Source organism: Pelodiscus sinensis, chromosome 24, assembly GCF_049634645.1.
Source record: "Pelodiscus sinensis isolate JC-2024 chromosome 24, ASM4963464v1, whole genome shotgun sequence".
NCBI lineage: Eukaryota > Metazoa > Chordata > Testudines > Trionychidae > Pelodiscus > Pelodiscus sinensis.
The window spans coordinates 24,889,854-24,917,717 of record NC_134734.1 but is presented as its reverse complement, the minus strand read 5'-3'; the positions used below and the strand labels follow the sequence as shown (position 1 = coordinate 24,917,717).

Genomic DNA, 27,864 nt, shown 5'->3' with positions numbered 1-27,864 from the left:
ATTTGGCTATAGGGGATTATGCAAGAGTGACGCATAGTCAGTGAATATGCAAACCAGCACGATACATCACGACCATGGAGGCTTCCCGGCTGGAGTTGTAGGCCCAGGTGACCGTACACCCCAGTTTGGGAAGGGGCCTCGCAGTGAGGGGGTGCATAGGGAGCCCGATCTTCAGCCCCGGCACTCTGCGGGTAATGGGTCCCCAGTGAGAACCGGGCCCCAGCTGACAGCGCGGCAGACTCCACTGACACACACAGAACCACCACAGGCGGAAGGAGCCGTCACCGTTTCACACCCACCCAGCCCCGAGCGCTGAGTGTCCCCGGCTGGGCAGCCTTGAGCTGACTGCACGAGTCACCACAAAAGGGAAGAGCTTCTCACGGGGAAGCTGCAGCGCTGGGGGGCGGCTCATTTCCTGCAGCCAGCGGCCGCTCAGCCAGACCCTGCGTCACACCCACCATGGCCCCGGCTCTGTCCCCCCAGGACACCCGCTCCCTGTACCGACGCCGCCCGCTCGGCCTGCCCCTGCCTGCCGGGATGGGGGGGGCTCTGCGGCCTTCCCTGCTCTGGCTCCTGCTGGTGTCACAGCCCGTCGGTGAGTGTCCATCTGACCTCTCGGGCAGGGAACTGCCATGACAAACAGCAACTCCTGCAAGCCCCTTGCTTGGCTCCCAGCATCCTCTCCAGCAGCTGGGGGACAGGCCGGGGGAAGCTGCCCAGACCCCGAGGAGCCTGGGTGGCTGGGAGATGGGTGGGCAGCCCCTGAAGAGTCCCTGGGCTTTGGGGCTCACATCCCCGGGGTACAGAGAACGCTGAGAAGGAAAGAGACTGGCTGTGGGGGGGGGGGGGGCTGGGATAACAGGAGAAGCACAGAGAGTTGAGGGCCCTGGGCTGGGAGGCAGGAGGACTTGGGACAGGGAGGGACAGGGCACTGGGGGACTATAGACACGGACTCCAGCAAGGTGGCTGTGGTACAGGGGATACAGGGAACCCCTCCAAGAGGCTGGAGGCAGCAGAGCAGATGGGGCTGGGGAGCAGCCTTCCCTGGGGCATAGTGCAAACCTCTTGGCCTGGCCCAGTGAGAAGTGGGGTGAAGCTGGGATCAAACTGGCCTTGGGGGACACCCCACCCGGTGCAGGTCAGTGCGGAGGCACCCAGTCAGGGGGTGGGGGAGTCAGAGGTGCCGCCCCTGGGAGGTTTAACAGAGGGATGCAGGCTGATCCGTCCAGACCCTTCCACCAGAACTGAATTGCACCCCCCTTCCCCCGCCCCCCCGCCCAGGCCAGGATCCCGGTTTAGCCCACGGTTCCCTGACACGCTCGGGCCCAGTTAACCCTTCACTTCCCTCCTACTTCGTGTGTTTCTGAACCCCCAGGGTGCAGAGAAACGGACGTGGCTGCAATCGCAGGGGAATCCGTCCAGTTACAGCCAGTGACGTGGACGGAGTCTTGGGTAAAAATCTCCTGGGGGGTTACACTGGACTCAGGAGAGACGTATCGGCTCCTAACAGCTAATAAAGGGGAAGCCCCTCACCTCCGGTCAGTCCTGCATTTTGCCAGCAGAGTCACTTTGCACCCTGAGAATCTCTCACTGCAGATTGATCCAGTTAACAAGTCAGACAGAGGCCTCTACACCTTGGAAATAACAGCGGCAGGAGGCCGTGTCGACCGCACCACGTTCCGTGTCTCTGTGTTTGGTGAGTCTCAAACTCCCGTTCCCCAGGGCGTGTGACCGACGGCAGCCGCCTCCCCCGGCATCTCTCACCCGGGTCTCTCCTTCCAGAGCGCGTCCGGCGGCCAAACCTCACGGTGCTCTCGGCCCACGCGCAGCACGGCCAGTGCAACCTCAACCTGTCCTGCTCCGTGCCTGGCGCTGACGCAGTCACCTACAGCTGGTCCCGCGGCTCCTCTCCCATCCCGCCTGACAGGGACCAGCAGCTCCATGGGAACCAGTCCCTGCTGCGGCTGGTGATCGATGCCGACAGCAACGAGACCTTGTACCGATGTAACGCCAGTAACCGAGCCAGCTGGGGCGAGAACACTGTAGAGCTCCAATCGGTGTGCAGCTTCCCAGCCCCAGGTAAACATCCCTCAGTGTCACCCCCATTGCAGCCGGAGTGTCACTAACGCCGAGGCCCCTTTGTTCTCCGCTAGCAGCATGAAAGGGCCTTACAGAGCAGCCAGCCCTGGTTCCGGCTGGTCTGTGCTCAGTCGTGTCTGTGTCCGAAGAGACGTCAGACGCTCCCTCCATTCGGTGTCAGGGAAGGTGGACGGGGGCCGGCTCTGGGCCCACGAGTGTCTGTGGTTTCAGAGCAGAGGGCACATTGATCCAGCTCAAGCAGCACGAGATCCAAAGGCTGCAAGCTGGGATGGGGGAGGCATTCCCCCTGGCTCAGACGGGCAGAGACCCTGGGGGCGGGATTCCCCTTCTCTGCAGCATGGGTCAGGGGTTCCCAGGCGCCCTGGCCCCTTTCCCTGCTCACTCCATGGGTGCAGCAAGCGCAGGGCGTCACCCATCGCTCCCTGCCTGATCCAATCATGTTCCTCCCCCCAGGCACTGATGTCCCAGCGGGGCCAAGCCCTACACTGACCTATTGCCACGTGAGGGGGATTCTCCTGCTGGTGGTGCTGGGAGCCCTGGTCACGGCCAGCGTCACGGTGCACGTCTGCACCCGGGACAGAGAGAGACTGGACTGAGCGAGCCCAGTGGCCCAGGCACGGAGCTGTCAGTGCTGCTCGGGGCCACGGCACCATCTGCAAAGGGGCTTCTCTCTCCTGCTGGAAACGGGAGCCCAGAGCTCACCTGGCGACGGGGCCCAGTCTCACGGGGTTGCAGTCACAGGAGCCCCTTTGGGAATGTTCCCCGTGTGCCGATCACGCCACTGACGCCTGCTCTCAGGGGCTCCCTGCCGCCGAGCGCTCTTGGGTCAGACGCTGCTCTCCCCAGGCCAGGCACAGAGTCGGGGTCACCCCCCCGCAGAGCCAGGCAGACACTGACCCGCTGCAGTGCTGGGAGGGGGCAGTTCTAGGGCCCAGCCCCCGAAAGGGATCAGAGCCCAGATAAATCCGTCCTGCTCCGCGTAAGTTTCACAGCACAGCCCGCGAGGACGTGCAGCCTCTCTCAGAGACAGGGAAGAGGGATGCGCAATGGCCCCTCCCCGCAGGGACAGTGATTTACATTGGGGGTGAATAACAACCGCTCCGGCACTGTCCCTGCGAAGGGGGTTACGTGGCTGCCCGTGAAAACAGATGGGAAGTGACTAAGTGGCAGTGACCAGGACCCACGCGGCCTGTGCTCACTCACGCCAGTGCAGGGCAAGCAGACCCCCCGAACGAGCTGATCTTGGTCGAGGCAGAATCTTCAGGCCAGAGACTTTACCCTGAGCTGGGCGCCCGGCCCTTTGCCCCCTCTCAGGGGCTCCAGACAAGCGAGGGCGGAAGCTTCCCAACGCTCACATGGTCCATGGTCTTTCCCCAGGGCGGGACCTGTTTGTTCTGCATCCCCCATTCTGGGGAATATGGGGCTCAAAATGGCACCGCAGTGGCAGGTGCTGCCCACGTGTCCTAGGACAGCGCTCACCAACCAGTCGATCGGGACCCACTGGTAGATCTTGGCGCCTCTGACGGGTGATCCTGACTGGTCTGGCCAAGGGGCTGTCAAGCGCCGGCGCTTCAGCTCCTCCCCAGAGCGCTGCGCATCTCCTGCCCTCTGCCTTGGAGCTGTCCCCGGAGGAGCCTCTGGCTTTCTGTGCAGGCAGGGGAGGGTGGGGGTGCTCATGCCAAGGTGCCCCCCTTCCTGCTCTGTATCCTCTCTGCACAGAGCAAACAGGGCACAACAGGGCCAGGGAGGGAGTTCGCCAGCTGCTTTTGGGAGTGGTGCAGGGCCAGGGCAGGGGGGAGTCTGCCTTAGCCCCGCTGCACCCCCACCCAGGAGCCCTGAGGTCAGCAGTGCCCAGCTGGAGCCCATACCCTGAACTCCTACCTTAGTCATGAACCTCCTGCACCCCTAGTCCCTGCCCAGCCCCGAGCACCCTGCATCCAAACGCCCTCCCAGAGCCTGCACCTGGAACCCCCGCCGGCCCCCCACGGCCTGCCCCAAGCTCAGCTCAGAGCCCTCTCACATCCCCAGTGCCAAGGCCAGAGCCTGCACCTGGAACCCCCTCCGGCCCCCCACGGCCTGCCCCAAGCTCAGCTCAGAGCCCTCTCACACCCCTGGTGCCAAGGCCAGAGCCTGCACCTGGAACCCCCGCCGGCCCCCCACAGCCTGCCCCAAGCTCAGCTCAGAGCCCTCTCACGCCCCTGGTGCCAAGGCCAGAGCCTGCACCCCAATGCCTGGTGAAAGGGAGGGAGGGTGGGGGGAGAGGAGGAGGCGGGGCCTCGAAGAAGGGGCAGGACGTTGGCGGGGCAATGGTGTTTGGATGGGAGGTAGATCCCGGTGTGCACTGAAATTCAAGAAGCGATCTCATGCTTAAAAAGGTGGCAGGCCAGTGTCCTAGGCCCACCACGGCTTCGGCTTGCAGGACAAACAAAGCTGTTTACCGGTCACTGAGCTGATCACCAGCCACGATTAGTGACTCAGCAGCACAGTTCAAAGTGCAAACAACAATCTCCAACATCGGGGGTCGGCAAACCCTGGCGCTCGAGCAAGTGGGGCCGGAGCTCAGCCCTGCCCTCCTCCCTGCACAGCGGCTCCAGCCTCGGCCACGCAGCTGCAGGCGGGAGAACAGCTCCGGCTGCCTGGCAGGGGAGGCGGCAGGGGAGGCGCATGCGTCCCTGGGGCTACTGCTGCGTCCTTGGGGCTTGCCGCTCCCCGGAGCTAAGGGGCTAAGCCACTCTCCCGCACTACAAGCTCTGTGCCTGCTTCGGGAGGGGGCGGGGCAGAGCCTGCTGGGGGGGCGGCTGGTCACAGGTGGCACGCTGGGGCCTGGGGTGCACCATGCTTATGGTGACTATGTCCCTTTTTTCCTGGGACAGGCCCGGATTTAAAGGTTCTTTCCCCATAAAGGAGGCAAATGTCCCAGAAAATGCATTCAGCTCTGACTACAGACTAGGGCTGCCAGGTGTCCAGTATGACCTGGACACTCCTGTCCGGTAAAAAAAATTCAGGAAATACCAGACACCTAAAATGTCCGGTATTTGCTGGTTTTTTTCCTCCTGCCGGGGGGCGAAAATACCAGACATCTGGCAACCCTACGAACACACTCAGCAACCGGGCCCAGCCTCCGGCCCTGCTCAGACGCCTCCTCCTCACTTACCTGGGTCCACAGGGGCTTGTCTTGTGGCTGGAACAGAAGAACAAGATGGTCACTGGCAAAAGAGCCTCTTCTTAAAGGGGCTATTCTTTTTTTTGCTTGCTTAATAACGTCTGTCGGTGTTTACGTCTTGTCTGGACGAAGCCCTGGCTGGGCTGATTGAGTTGGGCTGGTCCTGCCTTGGGCAGGGGGCTGGACTGGATGACTCCTGAGGTCTCTTCCAGCTCTGTGGTTCTACGATTGTGTGTCACTGGGAGCCGGGCCCCAGCCCCCCGCGTGCCAGGCCCCAGTGACACACAAAGAACCCCCACAGGCGGAAGGCGCTGTCACCGTTTCACCCCCCCCATCCAGCCGCGAGCAAGAGACATGAGAGAACCTGCCCCGACCCGACGCCCTGACCAGGGGCCAGGCCCAGGCCAGGCCATCGCTCGACCCTGATCTCAGGTCCCAGCCCTGCGGGTCTGGGGCGCTCGGCTGTTTGACTCGTTGCGCCATTCGCCACAAAGGGGAAGAGCGTCTCGTGGGGGAAGTTGCAGCGCCGGGGGGGGGGGGGGGGCGGCTCATTTCCTGCAGCCAGTGGCCGCTCAGCCAGACCCTGCGTCCCACCCGCCGCGGCCCCGGCTCTGTCCCCCCAGGACACCTGCTCCCTGCAGCGACGCCGCCCGCTCGGCCTGCCCCTGCCTGCCGGGATGGGGGGGGCTCTGCGGCCTTCCCTGCTCTGGCTCCTGCTGGTGACACAGCCTGTCGGTGAGTGTCCATCTGACGGCGCGGGCAGGGGACAGCCTCTCGGCTTCTCCCATCGTCCTCTCCTGCAGCTGGGCACAGGCTGGGGGGAAGCTGCCCAGACACCCATGAGCCCAGGGTGGGTGGAGGGGAAGGCACCATTGGGGTTGCGGTTGCCGGGGGGGGCAGCCCCAAGGAGCCCAAGGTTATCGGGAGGGATGGAGCAGGCCCCAATGAGCCCGGGGTGGCTGGGGGGAGGGGTGGGCAGGCACCAATGGGGTTGGAGTTGCCGGGGGGGGGCAGCCCCCAAGGAGCCCAAGGTTACCGGGAGGGATGGGGCAGGCCCCAATGAGCCCGGGGTGGCTGGGGGGAGGGGAGGGCAGGCCCTGAAGCGCTCAGAGCGGGCGCCCCTCTGCAGTGGGGCAGATCAATGACATGGGGTCGGAAAGGGATGGGGCGGGTCTGGAGAGTGAGGGGAGAAGCCGAGAGCCTGGGGGCTCTGGGACAGGGCGACAGGGGATGTAGGAAGGGGAGGCGAGAGGAGATGGGGTGAGGTTGAGGACCGGGGCCAAGCCCAGGGGAGGGGTGGAAGGGAGACACCAGCGAGGTGGCCGTGTCGCCGTGGGTCACACACCAAACCCTGTAGGTGGGGGGGAGGGTACCTAGGGGCTGCTCAGGGTTATTGCTCCTTGATCCTCACTCAGCCTCGGCACAGCGAGCGCCGGGGACGCCAGCTCTCGGAGCTGCACACAGAGCGGAACGGCCCCTCCCTCTGCCGACCGGCCGGCTGGGCCCAGCACAGCACCCGCCACGGGGCAGGGGCACCCGCCGGAGCCTTTGGGGGGACAAGCGATGGCCGAGATTTCCGAGCCGCTGGGGAAGGGAGCCCCACAAAGGGCTGGTTCCGCGCTGCTCGTGGGGAAGGGGAGAGGGGGGAGGGGGTAGAACGGGGGATGCTCTCAGAAGAGGTAGGTGGCTGCAGAGCCCCAGAGCGCAGCCCCCCATAGCCAGGGGCAGGGGCTCAGCCTGGTGGCCACAGGGCTCAGTGTGCTCCTCACAGCCCCCCACCTCTCCCCCCAGGTCCTCCCCGGACACCCCTCGGTCACTGCCGGCCCCTCTGCTGCCCTCGAGCGGAGCCCTGCAGCCCCAGGCCACAGAGGAGCCGGCACTGAGCTCCCCGGCCGGCGAATCCCCAGGTGCCGGACCGGTCGGGTGCGCGGTGCCGGGCCAGGCAGGTCCAGCCGGTGCAGGAAGCATCGTTCGTGGGGGAGGGGTCCGGCTCACGATTCTGAGCTGCGGGGCCTGGCCGTGCCACCGTTTCTCCCTCACCTTGTGCCGGGGAACCAGCCCCGCAGGGCGCAGCGCGACGGGGAACCAGGGCCCGGATCTCGGCCCCTCGTCATCCTCACTCGGCCGCTCCCTTTCCTCCCCCTTCTGCGCGGCTGTGAGCCGGCTCGGGCGGGGGCAGGATGGGGCTGGGCGCTGACGACAGGCTGCCCATTTCCAGCCCGAGCAGCAGCCGCCAGCCCCAGCAGGGCGGGACACGGGGGGCTGGGCAGGGGCCCCGCGGGGCTGGCTGCTTCACTCACCCGTTTGAGGGTCCCCCGGCCCCGGCCGGCCCTGCTGCGGCTGCAGCGCCTGGCAGGTCATTGGCAACGCGGCCGCGTGGCAGGGGCATTCGGGGCAGCCGCATTCCCCTGCGCTGGCGCCAGGCCCCTGAGCAAGAGACGGGGTGTAAGGGGCCAGATCGTTCAGCCGTCCGGGGGATGGGCTGGCCTCAGCAGCCTCCCTGCGGCTACGCAGACCCCTCCCCCCCAACCACATTCAAAAACCGCACCCAGAGCCACTCTCAGAGCGGGCCCCTGGCTCTGGAACACCCCATTGCTGAAGGGGGTCTGGCCGTGGGGTGCTGGATACCAGGGTCGAATCTGGCAGGGTTGGGCCCAGCTCCCTCGGGAACGGTACCTCCCCCCCGCTGCCCCAGCTGCGTCTGACCCCGGAGCAGCCGCTCTCCCTGGGTCTCGGGGGCAGGTGTCGCGGGGCTGGGAGGGGACCCGGCCAGGTGTGACCCTGACAGGGTGTGTGGTGGATCCGGTCCTACCCTGCTCTTCTCTCCCCTGCGCAGGTCCCGCCAGAGCAGAGGCCGGCGTGATGGAGCTGAGCGGGATTCTGGGGGGCTCGGTCACTTTCCCCGTGGGGGTCCCAGCAGAGCAATTTAAAACTGCTGCCTGGATAGTAAACACAGCTAACAGCATAGCCACGGTGGGAGCAGGAAACCCCCCCGCTCTCATTGTGTCACACCCATCCTATGAGGGACGCCTGACAGTCTCTGCCCAGAACTACTCCCTGCAGATCAGCGGCCTGAGGGCGGAGGACACGGGCACCTACAGCGCTCTGATCACCACGGCCACCGGCACCGTCCACAGACGACACTTCACACTGCGCGTGTACGGTGAGTGCGGGGCCTGAGGCTCAGGGCGCTCTGGGAGCCCGAGGGCGGCAGGGTCCCAGCGTCTCTGCGGCTGCTTCTCCTCCTCGCTCCCCCTTCCACTGCTCCCCCAGCCTGGCCTCCCTGCCCCCTGCAGCTCCCTTACCCTGCCCTGCCTGCTCCCACCCCACACAGCCCCGGCCCATCACACACACAAACACCTCTTGGCAGCGGGTTTCCTTCCCCAGCCCTGGGCTCACCTGCCCAGTTGGCTTGGCCCAGGGCCCATCCCCCTCCCCAATTTCAGCAAATCCCCATTTCCTGACAGAAACACATGACTTCGAGACACTCCGACTAGCTTCCCCCCACCCCACACTTCCCCACCCCCCCGGGATACCCTTCTGCCCCCCACTTCCAGCGGGGCAGGATCACCCTCATCCCCTGCCCTGCTCCCAGCGTGCTGCCGAGAGGCAGGCCGCTCCGTGCGCTCCACTTCCCTGGCAGATCCAGGCTGCGGCTGGCCCGGGGCTGCAGGAATTTCAGCCCTGCCTGTGTCTCTCTGCCCGCTGCAGAGCGAGTGCCGGAGCCGACCGTCGTCTGTGCCCCTGGGCCCTGCGAGAATGGGACCTGTCACCACCGCCTGGCCTGCACCGTCAGGGATGGAGGGGGGAACGTGACCTACAGCTGGACAGATCCCGCAGGGGGCGCTGTTCTGGCCACGGGGCCCATCCTGAACAAGGCTGTGGGAGCCGGGGATGCTCACCTGGCCGTGACCTGCACAGCCCAGAACCCGGCCAGCCACAGCTCCGCCACGGTGTCTGCGACGCGCCTGTGTGCAGGTAACTCCCCCGGCCCTGCTGTGCTGCCCGGCACTCACGCAGAGAGCCCTGGGCTGGTGCCGCGCTCTTGCACCCCCCCGGCCTTGGATCCCAGGCAGGATCTGTGCCCCCCCCCCCCACGGACGCCCCGTCTGCAGTCTTTAACCCATGAGCCTGACAGCCCCTGCTAGATGTTTATCACCGGGGCAGTGTTGGGCAGGGCCCAAGGGGGGCCCAGTGCAGGCTGAGACGCGGGGGGGGGGGGAGCCGTTTCTCCTCTGCCCTCCCCATGGCGCTCCCTGCGGGGTCTGTGCCACACGGGTAATCCACACCGGCAACCTGACCCCCATGGCCCTGGCCGCAGCAGGCTGGTGGCCCAGCTGGGACCTCCTGTGCCTTGGACTCAGCGGGCTGGTTACACACAGACCTTCGAGCTGCCCCCCTCATGCGCCAGGTGCAGCACCCCCATCCCCACTGTCAGGCCACTGCCCCTCTGCCAGCGACCCGCTCAATGAGCAGCCCCACAGGTGCGACAAGGAGCGTTGGTGCAGAGCGAATGGGACAGCCAATGCCCACACAAGGGGGAGAGGGGCAGCCACGCACATCGCACACACCGGACTGCAGGGAGACACTGTGGAGCCGGGATTCCCATGCAAATGTGACACCCTCAACCTACCCACCTTGGAAGCATTAAACTGAACGCTTTAAATTCACACCCCATCTTATTGCAGACTCACATTCACGTGTAGACTTGTCCCGTTCCTGGATTTTAAGGGGAGCAGCCAGGTCACTGCTGCACCCATGGGGGGTATTTGCCCCAAAGTGTCTACAAAGGGGGCCATGTGAGGTGTCAAACACAAACTCATGCTCTGCTGATTCTGTCTATGCTGTTCATGTAATGATATAACAGCTGTGTGTGGAGTTAGAAACATGGACTCTGTGTGGATGCTGGAAAATTCTCCGTCTATGGCTGAGCAATGGGCAAGGAGTGCTCAGCCAGTGGCTATGCTAATTAGCAAGGCTCCAGGGACAATAGATCTCTACGTGCCCGACACACACCTGAGGAACGCCTGGATACCTGCAAGCCAGCCAGGACAATGGTTGCTGACTTGGGACTCAAGGGTAGGTTGTTGGACCATGTGACCTTCTCTGGCCAAGAAGATGTCAGGAGACGTATGGAAGTGCCATGTGGCACCCTCCACCTTTGTCTTCAGTTTTGCTCTGAATCCCAGAGGCAGCCTTGCAGGGAACAATGAGCCGGAAAGAACTGTGGACCCTCCTGACATAGGATGTAACCAGAGACTTTTAAGAGAGCAGTTGTAACATCTCTGCTGAGAGCCTGTATTGAGAACTGGGAGATTTCATGCATGTAACGTATGATCCTTGAACAACCTCACTCTCAGGCTTTTCTTTCTTTTAGATTCTAAAGGATTGGCTCAGCTGGTCTTGGGGGTAAGATCCAGAGTGTACATTGACTGGGAATCGGTGGCTGGTTCTTTGGAACCGGACGAACCCGTTCGGGGGAGGTGAGATTGGGTTCTAGACCCCTTGCCTGTGTTAGGTGTTCTAGAACCTGTAGCAATTGGGATAAGGAGAGCTGGGTGTCTGAGGGGTTTTGCTCGTGAGGCTTCTGGCTGGCCAGATGGGCAGCTGGAGCGCTCGGTGTGACCGGTTTGTGGCCTATTCGGGAAGGTCCCCAGTCTGGGGCTGTAAGAAGCCCCGAGTATGAGCAATTCACCCTGAGCAGACGCCCTCAGCAGTGCCCAGACCCAGCCTGGTCCATCACAAAACCAAAATCCTAAAGGAGACCAGAGTCATCGACACTTCGCAAATGCAGAAACAGAATTTCGTAACGTCCGAGCCTGACCCACGACCAGCTTGGAGGAAATGGAAGCCGCTGGGCGACTCCCTAAAGGACTCATCAGCTCTGAAAGTTCCTCTGGGCGGGCAGTGACTCAAATTGCAGCACCGTCCGTTTCTGCGCAGCCGGGACTCAGACCCTTCGCAGAGCAGCCGTGCATGGAGTCACTCAGGAAGAGCGGTTCTGGAATAACCCGCCATGCAGACACGCTCCTCGGGGGGAGGCTGCATTGGAGAGCTGATGCTGGAGGCATCTGTGCAGCAGCCACCCCGGCTCTCAAACTGGCTGTCGGGGCCTGTGGCGATGGTGGGGAGGAAGGGACGAGACTGAGACCAGAGGACCCCTTGCTGGCTCCGATGCCCCCAGCGAATGCGCCTGGCTCCCTCGCCCTGCTGTGAAGAAAGGTCTCAGACAGCAGCTGGCACCGGGCTGGTGGTTTCTGCTGAGGCGGGCTCAGCTCGGTGGGTTTCACTGTTGTGTGTTTAACAGTCACTAAATCTCTCGCCTTCTCGCCAAGGACTTCCCTGTCCTGGGGCGGGCGCGGCGCTGCCCTTGCACGCTCCTGGTGCTAAGGACGCTGAGGTGCAGGGGTGAGCCCTGTGCCAAGCCCAAGTGGGGGTGAATTCATTCCCCTCCAGCTTAGCTGGCTGCGGCGGATACTTCTGGAACGTCGACCCCTCTGGTCACCTGCGAGTGGAACCCAACCTGGGACCGGCCACCGCAGGGCCCTTCTGAGGGCGGGGGAGGAGGTGCACCATGCTCCAGGTGCCACCCAGGGCTGGGGGGGGACAGGTGTGGCACGCTCGCTTCTTCCGCTTGAGGCCCCCCCCTTTCGAGTGCACAGCTGCCCCCCCCCCACCTTGCCCAGGGGCCCAGCCTGGCTCCCTGCTCCCCAACCACACCCAGGAGGGTTACACTTGCTCTCCCCTAAACCCTATGCTGGTGCAGCGCAGCCGCTAAGCAGCAGGCACGTTCCACCCCAGCACAAGTCGCATCTCCACGGGGAGCAACGTGCCAGCAAAGGTGGAACAGCAGGTTGGGATCGTGTGTCTGTGCTGGCCCCTTGGTGCCTAGTGGTGAGAGCAAATCAGGTTGAAAGTGAAAACGCTACAGGGAGCGGACAGGGAAATTGGAGCAGCCAGCAACACAGCTAAGCTTTACGCCCCGGCCCTCCTGTGGGCACCTGGCTGGGGTGATACCGAACAGGCCACCTCCGGGATTCGGGGGGGGGGAGGGGGCTGGGAACAGTGTTTAGAAAACCATTTTTACCGTCACAAACTCACACTCAGACTGACCCGGGCATGGGTGCAACTGGAGGAGCGGGGAGTGAGGGCCAATGGGAACGTGTGTGGCTGCTCAGATTTCCCTGCTGACTGACTCCCTCTGGCCAGGCCTGGGGAGGGGGGGGGAGGGGGGACTGTTACCCTGGGGCAGGGACTTGGGGAAAGTTGCCTGGAGAGGGGGAGTGGAAGAGCCAGCAGAGGAGGAAGGCCAGCCCGAGGGAGAGGCTCCAGGAAAGAGACCAGGGGAGGGAGGATGAGGCGTGCTGAGGGGGAGAGGAGGCGGGGGAAGGAGCAGGGGTGGAATCTTTGGCTGTAGGGGGTTATGCAAAAGAGTGATGCATAGTCAATGAATATGCAAACCAGGTTGTTACATCATTTGCATGGAGGCTCCTTCTTGCGGGTCCTACAAGCTCCAGCCAGGGTGACCGTACGCCCCAGTTTGGGAAGGGGCCGTGCAGTGAGGGGGATGCACTGGGGCCCCGATCTGCAGCCCTGGCACAGAGGGGGTAACGGGGACCTGGTGTGACTGGGAGCCGGGCCCCAGTTCCCCGTGTGGCAGGCCCCAGTGACACACACAGAACCGCCACAGGCGGAAGGAGCCGTCACTGTTTCACACCCCCACCCCCGTCCAGCCCTGAGCGCTGAGAGAAGCGTCCCCAGCCCAGCCACTGGCCGGCCTTGAGCTCCCAGCACGAGTCACCACAAAGGGGAAGAGCGTCTCGCGGGGGAAGCTGCAGCGCCGGGGGGGCGGCTCGTTTCCTGCAGCCCGTGGGGAGCGGCTGCTCAGCCAGACCCCGCATTTCACCTGTTGTGGCCCCGGCTCTGTCCTCCCAAGACACCCGCTCCCTGCACCGACGCTGCCCGCTCGGCCTGCCCCTGCCTGCCGGGATGGGGGGGGCTCTGCGGCCTTCCCTGCTCTGGCTCCTGCTGGTGTCACAGCCCGTCGGTGAGTGTCCGTCTGACCTCGTGGGCAGGGGCTGTTGGCTTCACCTGCAACCCTGCGCCTGGATCCCCCTCGTCCTCTCCAGCAGGTGATGCGCAGGCCGGGGGGACGCTGCCCAGACACTGACGATCCCGGAATGGCTGGGAGGGGGTGGGGAGGGCCTGGAGAGCCCCTGGGCTTTGGGGCTCACATCCCCTGGCAGCAGTGGGTAAAGACACCGCTGAGAGGGAAAGAGATGGGGGGGGGGGATAACAACAGGAGAAGCACAGAGAGATGGGGGGCCTGGGACAGGGAGGCAGGAGGACTGGGGGGAGGGAGGGAAAATCAGGGGGCAGGGGCAGGGTGCGAGGGGAACACAGAGAGGGACTCCAGTGAGGCGGTTGCACGGCAGCAGGAGACAGCAGAGCGGATGGGGCTGGTGTACCCCCCTTGGCCTGGCCAGTGAGAAGTGGGTGGAGCCAGGATCAAACTGGCCTTGGGGGCTGCCCCCACCCGGTGCAGGTCAGCGCAAGTTCACCCAGTCGGGGAGGGGGAACCAGGGGTGCAGCCACCGGGAGGTTTAACAGGGCTGCAGACTGATCCGTCCAGCCCCTTCCACCAGCCCGAAATTCCACCCCCTGCCTCTCCCCAGCCAGGCCAGGCCAGGCCAGGCCAGGATCCCGTTTAGCCCACGATTCCCTGACACACTCGGGCCCAGTTAACCCTTCACTCACCTCCTGCTTCGTGTGTTTCTGAACCCCCAGGGTGCAGAGAAATGGACGTGGCTGCAATCGCAGGGGAATCCGTCCAGTTACAGCCAGTGACGTGGCTGGAGTCTTGGGCAGAAATCTCCTGGCAGGTTACACTGGACTCAGGAGAGACGTATCGGCTCCTAACAGCTAATAAAGGGGAAGCCCCTCACCTCCGGTCAGTCCTGCATTTTACCAGCAGAGTCACTTTCCACCCTGAGAATCTCTCACTGCAGATTGATCCAGTTAGCAAGTCAGACAGAGGCCTCTTATACCTTGGAAATAACAGCGGCAGGAGGCCACGTCGACTGCACCACGTTCCGTGTCTCTGTGTTTGGTGAGTCTCAAACTCCCATTCCCCAGGGTGTGTGACCAACGGCAGCCGCCTCCCCCGGCATCTCTCACCCGGGTCTCTCCTTCCAGAGCGCGTCCGGCAGCCAAACCTCATGGTGCTCTCAGCCCACGCGCAGCACGGCCAGTGCAACCTCAACCTGTCCTGCTCCGTGCCTGGCGCTGACGCAGTCACCTACAGCTGGTCCCGCGGCTCCTCCCCCATCCCGCCTGACAGGGACCAGCAGCTCCATGGGAACCAGTCCCTGCTGCGGCTGGTGATCGATGCCGACAGCAACGAGACCTTCTACCGATGTAACGCCAGTAACCGAGCCAGCTGGGGCGAGAACACTGTAGAGCTCCAATCGGTGTGCGGCTTCCCAGCCCCAGGTAAACATCCCTCAGTGTCACCCCCATTGCAGCCGGAGTGTCACTAACGCCGAGGCCCCTTTGTTCTCCGCTAGCAGCATGAAAGGGCCTTACAGAGCAGCCAGCCCTGGTTCCGGCTGGCCTGTGCTCAGTCGTGTCTGTGTCCGAAGAGACGTCAGACGCTCCCTCCATTCGGTGTCAGGGAAGGTGGACGGGGGCCGGCTCTGGGCCCACGAGTGTCTGTGGTTTCAGAGCAGAGGGCACCTTGATCCAGCCCAAGCAGCACGAGATCCAAAGGCTGCAAGCTGGGATGGGGGAGGCATTCCCCCTGGCTCAGACGGGCAGAGACCCTGGGGGCGGGATTCCCCTTCTCTGCAGCATGGGTCAGGGGTTCCCAGGCGCCCCGGCCCCTTTCCCTGCTCACTCCATGGGTGCAGCAAGCGCAGGGCGTCACCCATCGCCCCCTGCCTGATCCAATCATGTTCCTCCCCCCAGGCACTGATGTCCCAGCAGGGCCAAGCCCTACACTGACCTATTGCCACGTGAGGGGGATTCTCCTGCTGGTGGTGCTGGGAGTCCTGGTCACGGCCAGCGTCACGGTGCACGTCCGCACCTGGGACAGAGAGAGACTGGACTGAGCGAGCCCAGTGGCCCAGGCACGGAGCTGTCAGTGCTGCTCGGGGCTACAGCGCCATCTGCAAAGGGGCTTCTCTCTCCTGCTGGAAACGGGAGCCCAGAGCTCACCTGGCGACGGGCCCAGTCTCACGGGGTTGCGGCCACAGGAGCCCCTTTGGGAATGTTCCCCGTGTGCCGATCACGCCACTGACGCCTGCTCTCAGGGGCTCCCTGCCGCCGAGCGCTCTTGGGTCAGACGCTGCTCTCCCCAGGCCAGGCACAGAGTCGGGGTCACCCCCCCGCAGAGCCAGGCAGACACTGACCCGCTGCAGTGCTGGGAGGGGGCAGTTCTAGGGCCCAGCCCCCGAAAGGGATCAGAGCCCAGATAAATCCGTCCTGCTCCGCGTAAGTTTCACAGCAACAGCCCGCGAGGATGTGCAGCCTCTCTCAGAGACAGGGAAGGGGGGTGCGCAATGGCCCCCTCCCCGCAGGGACAGTGATTTACACTGGGGGGAATAGCAACCGCTCCGGCACTGGCCCTGCGAAGGGGGTTACGTGGCTGCCAGTGAAAACAGACGGGAGTTGCTATAGGGAATTGCTGGGTGTCTGCTGGTGGGTCCTGCCCACATGCTCAGGGTTTAGCTGGTTGCCATATTTGGGGTCGGGAAGGAATTTTCCTCCAGGGTAGATTGGCAGAGGCCCTGGAGGTTTTTCGCCTTCCCTGTAGCATGGGGCGCAGATCCCAGCTGGAGGATTCTCTGCATCTTGGGGCCTTCAAGGTATTTGAAGGGTTCAGTATCTGAGATAGGTGAGAGGATTATTCTAGGAGGGGTGGGGAGATTCTGTGGCCTGCACGGTGCAGGGGGTCAGACCAGATGATCAGAATGGGCCCTTCTGACCTTAAAGCCTATGAGCCGGGAAGTGACTAAGTGGCAGTGACCAGGACCCACGCGGCCTGTGCTCACTCACGCCAGTGCAGGGCAAGCAGACCCCCCGAACGAGCTGATCTTGGTCGAGGCAGAATCTTCAGGCCAGAGACTTTACCCTGAGCTGGGCGCCCGGCCCTTTGCCCCCTCTCAGGGGCTCCAGACAAGCGAGGGCGGAAGCTTCCCAACGCTCACATGGTCCATGGTCTTTCCCCAGGGCGGGACCTGTTTGTTCTGCATCCCCCATTCTGGGGAATATGGGGCTCAAAATGGCACCCCAGTGCCAGGTGCTGCCCACGTGTCCTAGGACAGCGCTCACCAACCAGTCGATCGGGACCCACTGGTAGATCTTGGCGCCTCTGACGGGTGATCCTGACTGGTCTGGCCAAGGGGCTGTCAAGCGCCGGCGCTTCAGCTCCTCCCCAGAGCGCTGCGCATCTCCTGCCCTCTGCCTTGGAGCTGTCCCCGGAGGAGCCTCTGGCTTTCTGTGCAGGCAGGGGAGGGTGGGGGTGCTCATGCCAAGGTTCCCCCCTTCCCGCTCTGTATCCTTCCTGCACAGAGCAGACAGGGCACAACAGGGCCAGGGAGGGAGTTCGCCGGCTGCTTTTGGGAGTGGTGCAGGGCCAGGGCAGGGGGGAGTCTGCCTTAGCCCCGCTGCACCCCCACCCAGGAGCCCTGAGGTCAGCAGTGCTGTCAGCAGACAGTCAGGGCAGTGTGTGTGTGTGTATGTTTCTGAGAAAAGGTTTAACGTCCGTGTCTTTACTGCTAGGACCGGGGTCCCATCGCAGAGGGTGGCCAGCAGGCCAACAGACGCCTCGTTATATAGGAAGAGCTTATTACACCTTAGATTTTAGCTGCTAGAACACAAAGTTCCTTCGCAGCGGGCAGCCTGGGAAAGGCTGAAAGGTGCCCCAACGGATCTTGTCACCTGGGAGTGACACAGATCCAAACGCCCAAGCTCTCCCTATGTCTGTCCCTTTATGACCGGCTGAAGTTCTTTTAAATTGTGCTTGGTTCTATTACAGCAACTGAAGGAGTCAGGTTAAAGCTTAAACAGTTACAGGTTTATTAAAGAAGCTTATAAATCAGATGGTTACAATGGCTATTGCTCTATTTCTTAAATGCTAGCAAATATATATATATATAGGTCTTAAAAATGATTACAGGAAAAAGGTAAAGATAGAAAATAGAAATAATGGTACCAAGTGACAGCTTAATCTTTAAAGAGCTCTAACACTATGTATATATATACTTAAGCAAAGGACCACATCCAGGTACAATTTTTACCCCTTTCTGTGCCTCTCGACTCCAACGTGTCAGGCCAGGGCCGGTCTCTCAATTCCTAGGAAAGATGAATACGAGGTGGGTGTCCCCTCTGGAACCTCGGGAGATCAAACACCTAACCCGACCAGCAGATAGATGGTAGATTGACACGCAGAGAAAATGTGCTGCTGGACCCATCTATATACCCCTGGGAGCCCGTATCCTTTCTTAGCTAAGATGCCAAATTGTACTGGTCCGTTTTGTGGCGCCAGTTCTTACAAGCAAGTTTCAAGTTAATGTACACTTGCAAGAGAGAGAACTAAATTGTGAATACTAGATATTTTTTTACTGGGCGAGAGATTCCTCCCCCCGCGGACGGATGTGTGTTCGTATCAATATGGGTTAAGTCAAGGACACTCCTTGGCAGCCTTTTGGTCAGTAATTGGCATATCTCTGTTTACAGCCATTCACGGTCACACAGCCTGGGCCTTCTGTTCTGTGTGCCCTGTATGCTCCAGGCTAGCAAAAATGGATGTTACAAGGGGGGTTCCTGTCTGGCTACAAGTGCCCAGCTGGAGCCCATACCCTGAACTCCTACCTTAGTCATGAACCTCCTTCTGCACCCCAAGCCCTGCCCCAGCCCCAGCCCCGAGCACCCTGCATCCAAACGCCCTCCCAGAGCCTGCACCTGGAACCCCCACCGGCCCCCTACAGCCTGCCCCAAGCTCAGCTCAGAGCCCTCTCACGCCGCCAGTGCCAAGGCCAGAGCCTGCACCCCAATGCCTGGTGAAAGGGAGGGAGGATGGGGGGGGAGGAGGAGGCGGGGCCTCGAAGAAGGGGCAGGACGTTGGCGGGGCAATGGTGTTTGGTTGGGAGGTAGATCCTGGTGTGCACTGAAATTCAAGAAGCGATCTCATGCTTAAAAAGGTGGCAGGCCAGTGTCCTAGGCCCACCACGGCTTCGGCTTGCAGGACAAACAAAGCTGTTTACCGGTCACTGAGCTGATCACCAGCCACGATTAGTGACTCAGCAGCACAGTTCAAACTGCAAACAACAATCTCATACATCGGGGGTCGGCAAACCCTGGCGCTCGAGCAAGTGGGGCCGGAGCTCAGCCCTGCCCTCCTCCCCGCACAGCGGCTCCAGCCTCGGCCACGCAGCTGCAGGCGGGAGAACAGCTCCGGCTGCCTGGCAGGGGAGGCGGCAGGGGAGGCGCATGCGTCCCTGGGGCTACTGCTGCGTCCTTGGGGCTTGCCGCTCCCCGGAGCTAAGGGGCTAAGCCACTCTCCCGCGCTACAAGCTCTGTGCCTGCTTCGGGAGGGGGCGGGGCAGAGCCTGCTGGGGGGGCGGCTGGTCACAGGTGGCACGCTGGGGCCTGGGGTGCACCATGCTTATGGTGACTATGTCCCTTTTTTCCTGGGACAGGCCCGGATTTAAAGGTTCTTTCCCCATAAAGGAGGCAAATGTCCTGGAAAATGCATTCAGCTCCGACTACAGACTAGGGCTGCCAGGTGTCCAGTATGACCTGGACACTCCTGTCCGGTAAAAAAAATTCAGGAAATACCAGACACCTAAAATGTCCGGTATTTGCTGGTTTTTTTCCTCCTGCCGGGGGGCGAAAATACCAGACATCTGGCAACCCTACGAACACACTCAGCAACCGGGCCCAGCCTCCGGCCCTGCTCAGACGCCTCCTCCTCACTTACCTGGGTCCACAGGGGCTTGTCTTGTGGCTGGAACAGAAGAACAAGATGGTCACTGGCAAAAGAGCCTCTTCTTAAAGGGGCTATTCTTTTTTTTGCTTGCTTAATAACGTCTGTCGGTGTTTACGTCTTGTCTGGACGAAGCCCTGGCTGGGCTGATTGAGTTGGGCTGGTCCTGCCTTGGGCAGGGAGCAGGACTGGATGACTCCTGAGGGCTCTTCCAGCTCTGTGGTTCTACGATTGTGTGTCACTGGGAGCCGGGCCCCAGCCCCCCGCGTGCCAGGCCCCAGTGACACACACAGAACCCCCACAGGCGGAAGGCGCTGTCACCGTTTCAGCCCCCCCATCCAGCCACGAGTAAGAGACATGAGAGAACCTGCCCCGACCCGACGCCCTGACCAGGGGCCAGGCCCAGGCCAGGCCATCGCTCGACCCTGATCTCAGGTCCCAGCCCTGCGGGTCTGGGGCGCTCGGCTGTTTGACTCGTTGCGCCATTCGCCACAAAGGGGAAGAGCGTCTCATGGGGAAGCTGCAGCGCCGGGGGGGTGGGGGGGGGTGGGGAGGAGCTCATTTCCTGCAGCCAGTGGCCGCTCAGCCAGACCCTGCGTCCCACCCGCCGCGGCCCCGCTCTGTCCCCCCAGGACACCCGCTCCCTGCTCCAACGCCGCCCGCTCGGCCTGCCCCTGCCTGCCGGGATGGGGGGGGCTCTGCGGCCTTCCCTGCTCTGGCTCCTGCTGGTGACACAGCCTGTCGGTGAGTGTCCGTCTGACCTCGCGGGCAGGGAACAGCCTCTCGCGTTACCAATTCTATCCGTGTGCTGCTTGTGCTGTCTTAGGGTATGTCTACACTGCAAAGTTAATTCGGAATAACAGCCGTTATTCTGAATTAACTTCCCTAGCGCCTACGCAAGCAAACCGCTATTTCAAATCGAATGTCTTAATTCGAGTTCGGTGAACCTCATTCTACGGGAAGTAACCCCAAATACGAAGTAGCTAATTTGGAATAAGCCCTGTGTAGACACTTAGTCCGAATTACCTGGCCTCCAGCCTTCCCAGTTTCCCCGGTGGCCACTCTGGGCCAAACCAGGAAAACTCTTCTCCCTCCCTCCAGCCCCGGAGCCCTTAAAGGGGTAGACTCTGGCCACAGTGTCTGCGCCAGCTCCAAGCCTGCCAGCCCAGAGCCAGCAGTCACTGCCCCGACCCAGTGGCCCCAAAGCATGAGCCAGCAAGCCACTGGCAGCCAGCCCTCCACCGCTCCCCAGGAGCCGTCTGCCAGCTCCCAGGAGCCTGCCAGGGCCTGGAGAAGGCAGGCGCCTTCTTGGTCCAGGGTGGAGATCAGGGTGGACCGTACTCAGGTTTGGGGGGATGCCCCCAGCGCCCATGATCTCGGCACTAGACAAAGGAATGCGGCCATCTATGGCAGGATAGCTGCCAGCCTGGCCACCAAAGGCCACATGCGAACCCAGGAGCAGGTTTGCATGAAAATCAAGTTGGTTCGGTGAGACGCCCAACCCTGAGCTTCCCCTCCCCCTTCCTCCCCTTGCCTCCCCCTTCCAGCTCCCTCCTCCCAGGTTTCCCCCGCCCCTCTCCCACCCTCATTCCCATCCCAGTTTTGGTCAATAAAGAGAGTTTGTTTTTGGCAAGAAATGTGTTTTTATTTGACATCATGAAGGGGGCTAGGGAGGGGTAAGTGGAAGGAGGAAGGAATGAGGCACAAGCCCCAGTGGGGCAGACCAGGGAGGCTCTTAGTGCAGTAGCGCCGAGGAGCAGTGCTGTGGGACCAACCTGGCAGCACCCCAGCTGCTCTGCCCCATGCGCCCCCAAGAGCAGCTGGGTGCTGCCGGGTAGGTCTCGCTGTGCCGCAGGCTGGCGCTACTGGACCAACCCCGCAGCACTCCAGCTGCTCTGCTGCAGGCGTCCCGATTCAGCCGCTGCTGAAACTAACCTGCTGGCCAGCGAATCCCCAGGTGCAGGATCGGTCGGGTGCGCGGTGCCGGGCCAGGCAGGTCCAGCCGGTGCAGGAAGCATCGTTCGTGGGGGAGGGGTCCAGCTCACGATTCTGAGCTGCGGGGCCTGGCCGTGCCACCGTTTCTCCCTCACCTTGCGCCGGGGAACCAGCCCCGCAGGGCGCAGCGCGACGGGGAACCAGGGCCCGGATCTCGGCCCCTCGTCATCCTCACTCAGCCGCTCCCTTTCCTCCCCCTTCTGCGCGGCTGTGAGCCGGCTCGGGCGGGGGCAGGATGGGGCTGGGCGCTGACGACAGGCTGCCCATTTCCAGCCCGAGCAGCAGCCGCCAGCCCCGGCAGGGTGGGACACGGGGGGCTGGGCAGGGGCCCCGCGGGGCTGGCTGCTTCACTCACCCGTTTGAGGGTCCCCCGGCTGGCCCTGCTGCGGCTATAGCGCCTGGCAGATCATTGGCAACGCGGCCGCGTGGCAGGGGCATTCGGGGCAGCCGCATTCCCCTGCGCTGGCGCCAGGCCCCTGAGCAAGAGACGGGGTGTAAGGGGCTAGATCGTTCAGCCGTCCGGGGGATGGGCTGGCCTCAGCAGCCTCCCTGCGGCCATGCAGACACCCCCCCCCCAACCGCTGTAAGGCGCTGCCACACGGGGAGGGCCACAGCTGGCTTAGAATCTTCAGGGAGCGTTTCACTCCCCACGTCTGCTGAGGACAGACACCAAGGCAGAGAGCCAGGACAGCGCCGTGAGCCGGGGTCACGTCCCTGCTGCATTGCAGGCGCCTTGTGTGACCTTGGGAAAGTCTCTGCACCAGCGGGTGACGGTCTCTGTGCCCCAGGTCCCCTCTCACTGATTCTGGCCTTCTGCGGCAGCTTTTTGGTGCAGCTGTTTTGACGTGTGCCGGGTCAGAACTTGGGCTGTCTGTGCCGGGGGAGGGGTCTGACACTTTCCTTTTCTTCCGTCTTTCCTGCTGCAGGAGCCTTCGGAGAGGAGTCGGGGCCCACGAGGCTGAACGGGGCTCAGGGGGAGTCGGTCACTTTCGCTCCTGTGGTTCCAAGGGGAAGCCGGGTTGACAGCGTAGTCTGGAATGGAAACTCAACTATCGCAATTGTGACACCAGGAGAACCAGCTCCACTCAGAGTGATACACACACATTACAGAGACCGACTGCGGGTCCCTAGGGACGGGGGCTACTCCTTGCAAGTCACTGACCTGCGCCCTGAGGACACGGGCACGTACACAGCGCAGATAGCCACCCAGGGATCCCCCGACCCCATCTTCCGGAGGTTCGCCCTGCGCGTGTACAGTAAGTCCTGGGCAGAGGTGGCCCCTCTCTCCCCAGCTGACGGGTTGCTCCGAGTAGGGCAGGGTGGGCATGGCTGGGGGATGCAGCGGGGGGCAGAGGGAGGAGGGTCTGCGGGGCCAGAGCCCTGGGCAGCGGCGGGATGAGGGAGGCTCTCAAGACCCGTCTCACTGTCGTGGCTTCCCAGACCTGCCCGCTGGGCACTTTCCCGCAGCTGCTGCTGACAGTCTGCTCGGCGTGTGTCCCAGGAGCCTGCTCTAGGGAGCTGGGCAGGCGCGTCTGCACCGCGGGACCCTGTCGGATCCAAGGGTCTAGGTCAAAACCAGACAAAGGGGGAGGGTTTTCAATGTTCTAGAACCTGCTGAAACTCCTGATCTGCACTAGAGACACTGTGGACTTTTCCGTGTAGCTGGGATTAGGGAGTGAACTGGCCGGCCCCCCCAACGAGTGGGGTTTACCGACTCCCGTTAACCCAGGGGCTGAAGCACCCCGTCTTACACGCTGGCCTCTGGGAGCGGGGCCAGCAGCCCGACGGCCCCTCTTCCAGGAGGGCAGCTTCGCTGTGGCCGGGCAGGCTCCTCCGCAAGAGATGGGCTGGCAGGGGCTGGTGGCTCCAGCTCAGCTCTGGGCTTATCTAAGCTTTATCCTGCAGAGCCTGCAGCGCGTGGCACCGTTTAACCGCGAGAATCTCAGCGGTTACACGATTACCCCTTCATCGACTTTCACAGCCCGAGCTGGGATACGTTGGACCTGTTTCTCAGTTCTCTCTCAGCCTGGACTCCAGTTTTCGAGGAACAATCTCAAGTCCACAAATACCTGCAGCCACGTCAAACAGTATAAACAGCTAGACACCCCCCCCCCCCTTACCTCTGTGCTTGCTGTAGGAGAAAACTATGGCAAGAAATCTTTGCAGACAAGCTAACCCCTGCAATAGTAGAGGCCAACTCTCTACATTTAGTCCAGTAAAACACTCAATGCAAAAAACTACCTTGAAGTAGGGTTGTAAACTTCTATGCCAGCAGGGGTGGGTGAGAGTTTTGTGGGGCCTAGAGCAGCACAATTTCACGGGCCCCCCCCTTTGGAGAAAAAAATAGAAAAAAGGTGTCAAATGCGCAAATGGAAGGCTATTGTCATGTTAAATGTGAAAAGGGTAAATTTGATAGAAACTTAATTTAGTTGGATAATTTTTATTCTAATTATATTGTAAGTCATTCTTAAACAAAATTCTGCATTAATAACTAAAATTTTCATTTGTATTTCAGTCTGTTTTTGCTGTCTTGCTCTTTTGGCAGCACATTCTTCATCTATGTTATTAAAGTCCATTTCTTTACACAGGTCGTTTTCAACCGATATAATCGAAAGATCTACAAAACGCTCTGGGCTCATAGTAGATCTTAAGTAATTCTTTATTAGTTTCAATTTTTCCATAGTACCGTTTAGACTGAGATTAGAGTCTTCACGTTTTCTTTTTTTTTCTTTAATTTCTGGCTTCCCAACAAATATTTTCTGCCTGAGTCTCTCGCTCTGCTAGTCATTTTATAATTTGGGGTTGTCGGCGAATTGACACTTATAAAATTGTTATTTATCTGTAAAAAACGGAGTGAGTGAAATGGCGCATGTGCCACGGCCACAGCCGACAGGTAGCAGCGCGTGTGCAAATCAGTTTCAATCCGTCGCCCGTTGCGTATTCACATTACTTCATTACACATTTCACATATCAATTTTAAATGTTCGTTATTAAAAAACCTAGCCAATAGCCCGTCATAAAACAGGATTTTTGGGTCTCTCCTCCACATCTGTCTCTCCCCCCTCCTCCTACTGTCTTGCCCCGTGCTCTCTCAGCTCTCCTCCCCCTCCTGCCTCTCACTTGCGGAGCCCAAACAGCCGTTTGCGCTGCTTTCTCCCGGATGGTGGCCCGGCTGAGCTGTGCAGAACTCAGCTGAGCGCCATGGCGGGAGGTGAAGGGGGATGGGGCGGAGATGTACATGGCCGGGGGCGGGACCTGGAGCCTCTGTCATGCCCTTCGCCTCCTGCCGTGGCGCTCGGCTGAGTTCTGCGCCGCTCAGCCGAGCCGCCGCGCCAGAGCAAGTGGCGCAAACGGCCGTTTGGGCCCCACGCTGCACCCTCGTGCTGCACCGGGAGCGTGGGGCCCCAAACGGCTGTTTGCTCCCGCGTGGCGGCTCGGCACGGGGCCTATTGACGCGTGAGGCCCGGGGGAGCCGCCCCGCTCGCCCTGCCCTATATCCGCCGCTGTGTGCCAGTGCAGGGAGCAATCACACACATCCTGAAAGTTAAGCCTGTGTTTACATTTTTCCTGAATAGGGACGATTTTCTGAATTGGGTAGCAGACGTCACCACTGGGGTGAAATGAATCGGTGGAGCTGACCAAGGTCTGCTTTAAGATGAATATAAAAGCAATAGTCCGGATGTGCAAGGCTGAGGAACCGTCTCCCCAAGAGAAATGCAGGAAGCGCCATAGCCTGGGACACGGTTAAACGCTACTAGACAAATGCTGGAAAATCTACTCGGAGGAACAGCTTTCCACTAGTCTAGGGATGGACTGCAACAGAGGGACCAGAGGCGTAGTGAGGGGGCAGATGGGGGCAGTTGCCTGCAGGTGCCGTGCTAGGGGGGTGCCGGGCGGAGGTGGGAGCAGAGCACACAGCCCCATGCGTTGCACGAGCAGTGAACCTGGTCTGTATGGAAATGCTCCCTGTCGGATTGGGCTACTTCTGGCAGCAGTTTCCTATAGGAGCATTTCCTTACAATCGCACCAATAAGAAAGGGCTGCCAGTGGCACATTGCTATGAGGTAGCAGCTTTCAACATTACAGGCCAAGCGGTGGGAGCAGCCACTTTACAGGTAGGGTTACCCTGCTGGGATCTGCGGAAGAGGGTTGGGGGGGCACTGGGGGTGCCTGGCTGTGGGGGAGGGGCATTGGGTTAGAGTGGGGGGGATGTGAGGGAGAAGGGGCATTAGGTTGGAGAAGGGGGCTGGAGGTGCCTGGCTCTGGGGGAGGGGCATTAGGTTGGAGTGGGGGGCTGTGGACACCTGGCTCTGGGGGAGGGGTGGGTGCATTGGGGTACTTATAATTTTTTTAACGGGGCACTTTATTAAACAAAGTAGAAACACACACGGCTCTCAACCAGTGTCTCACCCAGTGGTACGAACGCCCCCAGGGGTACTCGAGAGACGTCTGGAGGGTCCATCAACACAATTGAAATTTGGAGAAAACTGATTTTTGGTTTAAGTTCTACAGCGCTTTATTATTTTTGTACTTTTTACGCCCAAAAATGGCAGCACCTGCCTGGCAACGATTAATTTACTTAAACAAATGTGCTGCAATGGTAGAAAAAATTGTGTTTGTCTGAAAACTGTAGAGACTGGGGGGGACTTGTAATTTTTTTAAAGGGGGGTACTTTATTAAAAAAGGTTGAGAAACGCTGCTCTAAACCATTCCTTGTGGCCTCCCTGTTTCCTTTCTCCTTCGGCGAGCTGGGCAGGCAGCAGTGTCAGTACAAAGATATCAGAGGTGCACACAGTGCTCGCTCTGCCTCAGCTGGTGCTGGATTATCCGGGCCTCAATTCCAAGGGAGCTGGCCTCACTGAGGTGATCGAGTCCCTCCTTGTTTTGTTGTGGATAGTGCATGTGGGGGCCTGCCCCAAACTGGAGCGGGTGGGAGAAGACGTGGTACAAGCTCTCCCCTCCTCTCAGGGTCAGGCTCAGCCATGCACCCAGTCCTGGCCCTGCCGCATGGCGGCGGAGGGGAAGGGAGGAGCACACATTTTGCTTTTGGCCCTGGACACATTACATCTTTGCTACGCATCTGAGAGGGGCTTCCCCTTTCCAGAGCTTTGGGGATGCTCTGATGGGGGCTCCTGTCGTGGTTTCAGACACACGCTTGTAAGAATCTGCTCTTGTTTCGCCTCCCACCGGCGTTCTGGCCTTTTGTCTATTTCTCCCAAACAGAACGACTGGCAGAGTCGGACATCACAGTCACCCCCGTGCTGGGCTCAGTGAACACTGTGAATGGGACATGTAGCATCACCCTGAACTGCACCGTGCAGGGGGCAGGAGAGGACGTGAACTGCACCTGGAACCAGACAGAGGCCGGCACTGTCATCTCCACGGGGGCGTCCATTCACATCTCGCACAGACTGGGAGACGAGGGCGCCTCTGTTACCTGCATGGCCAGGAACCCCGTCAGCAGCAGCTCAAGATCTGTCTCCCTGCAGGACGTGTGTGCAGGTAACAATCGGCAGCCACCAGCCCTGGGGGAGTCACATTTGACAGCAGCTGTAGCTAATGTGGCGGGGTTCACACTTGTGCCCCTGGCAAGGGTTCAGGAAAGAGCTACAAGAGTCTGAGGCCTGGGAAATGCATCTCACGAGGAGACACGTCAGACGCTCCCTCCATTCGGTGTCAGGGAAGGCGGACGGGCTCTGGGCCCACGAGTGTCTGTGGTTTCAGAGCAGAGGGCGCTTTGATCCAGCAGAAGCAGCACGAGATCCAAAGGCTGCAAGCTGGGATGGGGGAGGCATTCCCCCTGGCTCAGACGGGCAGAGACCCTGGGGGCGGGATTCCCCTTCTCTGCAGCATGGGTCAGGGGTTCCCAGGCGCCCCGGCCCCTTTCCCTGCTCACTCCATGGGTGCAGCAAGCGCAGGGCATCACCCATCGCTCCCTGCCTGATCCAATCATGTTCCTCCCCCCAGGCACTGATGTCCCAGCGGGGCCAAGCCCTACACTGACCTATTGCCACGTGAGGGGGATTCTCCTGCTGGTGGTGCTGGGAGCCCTGGTCACAGCCAGCGTCACGGTGCACGTCCGCACCCGGGACAGAGAGAGACTGGACTGAGCGAGCCCAGTGGCCCAGGCACGGAGCTGTCAGTGCTGCTCGGGGCCACGGCACCATCTGCAAAGGGGCTTCTCTCTCCTGATGGAAACGGGAGCCCAGAGCTCACCTGGCGACGGGCCCAGTGTCACGGGGTTGCGGCCACAGAAGCCCCCTTGGGAATGTTCCCTGTGTGCCGATCATCAGGCCCGGCTTTAGGAAGTGTGGGGCCAATTCGAACAACTTTAGTGGGCCCCCCCCCAGGATTTTTTGTTGAGCCAAAAAAAACCAGGCACCCACACAACAAACCACAACCACACACAAATATCACAGCAGAAGTAGATCTGATCAAAACATAGTAGAACATTAAAAAAAAAATAGAATGCCATCCTTTATTATGCAAAATTTTACACAAAATTAAATCAGTTGCCTGAAGGCCAAATATTTTCATTTGCAAACTATCCAATTTTTTCAATAAAGTTTAAAGTTTGATTTTTAAAAAGTTACCAGAGAGCGTTGCAGTTTTCTGTTAC

The 27,864-nt window shown here is 61.0% G+C and overlaps 1 protein-coding gene across 1 annotated transcript; it reads left to right on the top strand.

Moving 5' to 3' along the window:
- On the top strand, positions 1-27,837 carry LOC102460263 (basement membrane-specific heparan sulfate proteoglycan core protein-like). The gene is given in 11 exon segments (XM_075908335.1): positions 1-595; positions 1,376-1,696; positions 1,783-2,079; positions 8,100-8,426; positions 8,975-9,241; positions 14,051-14,304; positions 14,306-14,372; positions 14,459-14,755; positions 22,172-22,501; positions 26,469-26,747; positions 27,213-27,837. Coding segments are annotated over 11 exon segments (2,718 nt in total). The 5' UTR covers positions 1-459; the 3' UTR covers positions 27,356-27,837.
- The last annotated feature ends 27 nt before the right edge of the window (positions 27,838-27,864 follow it).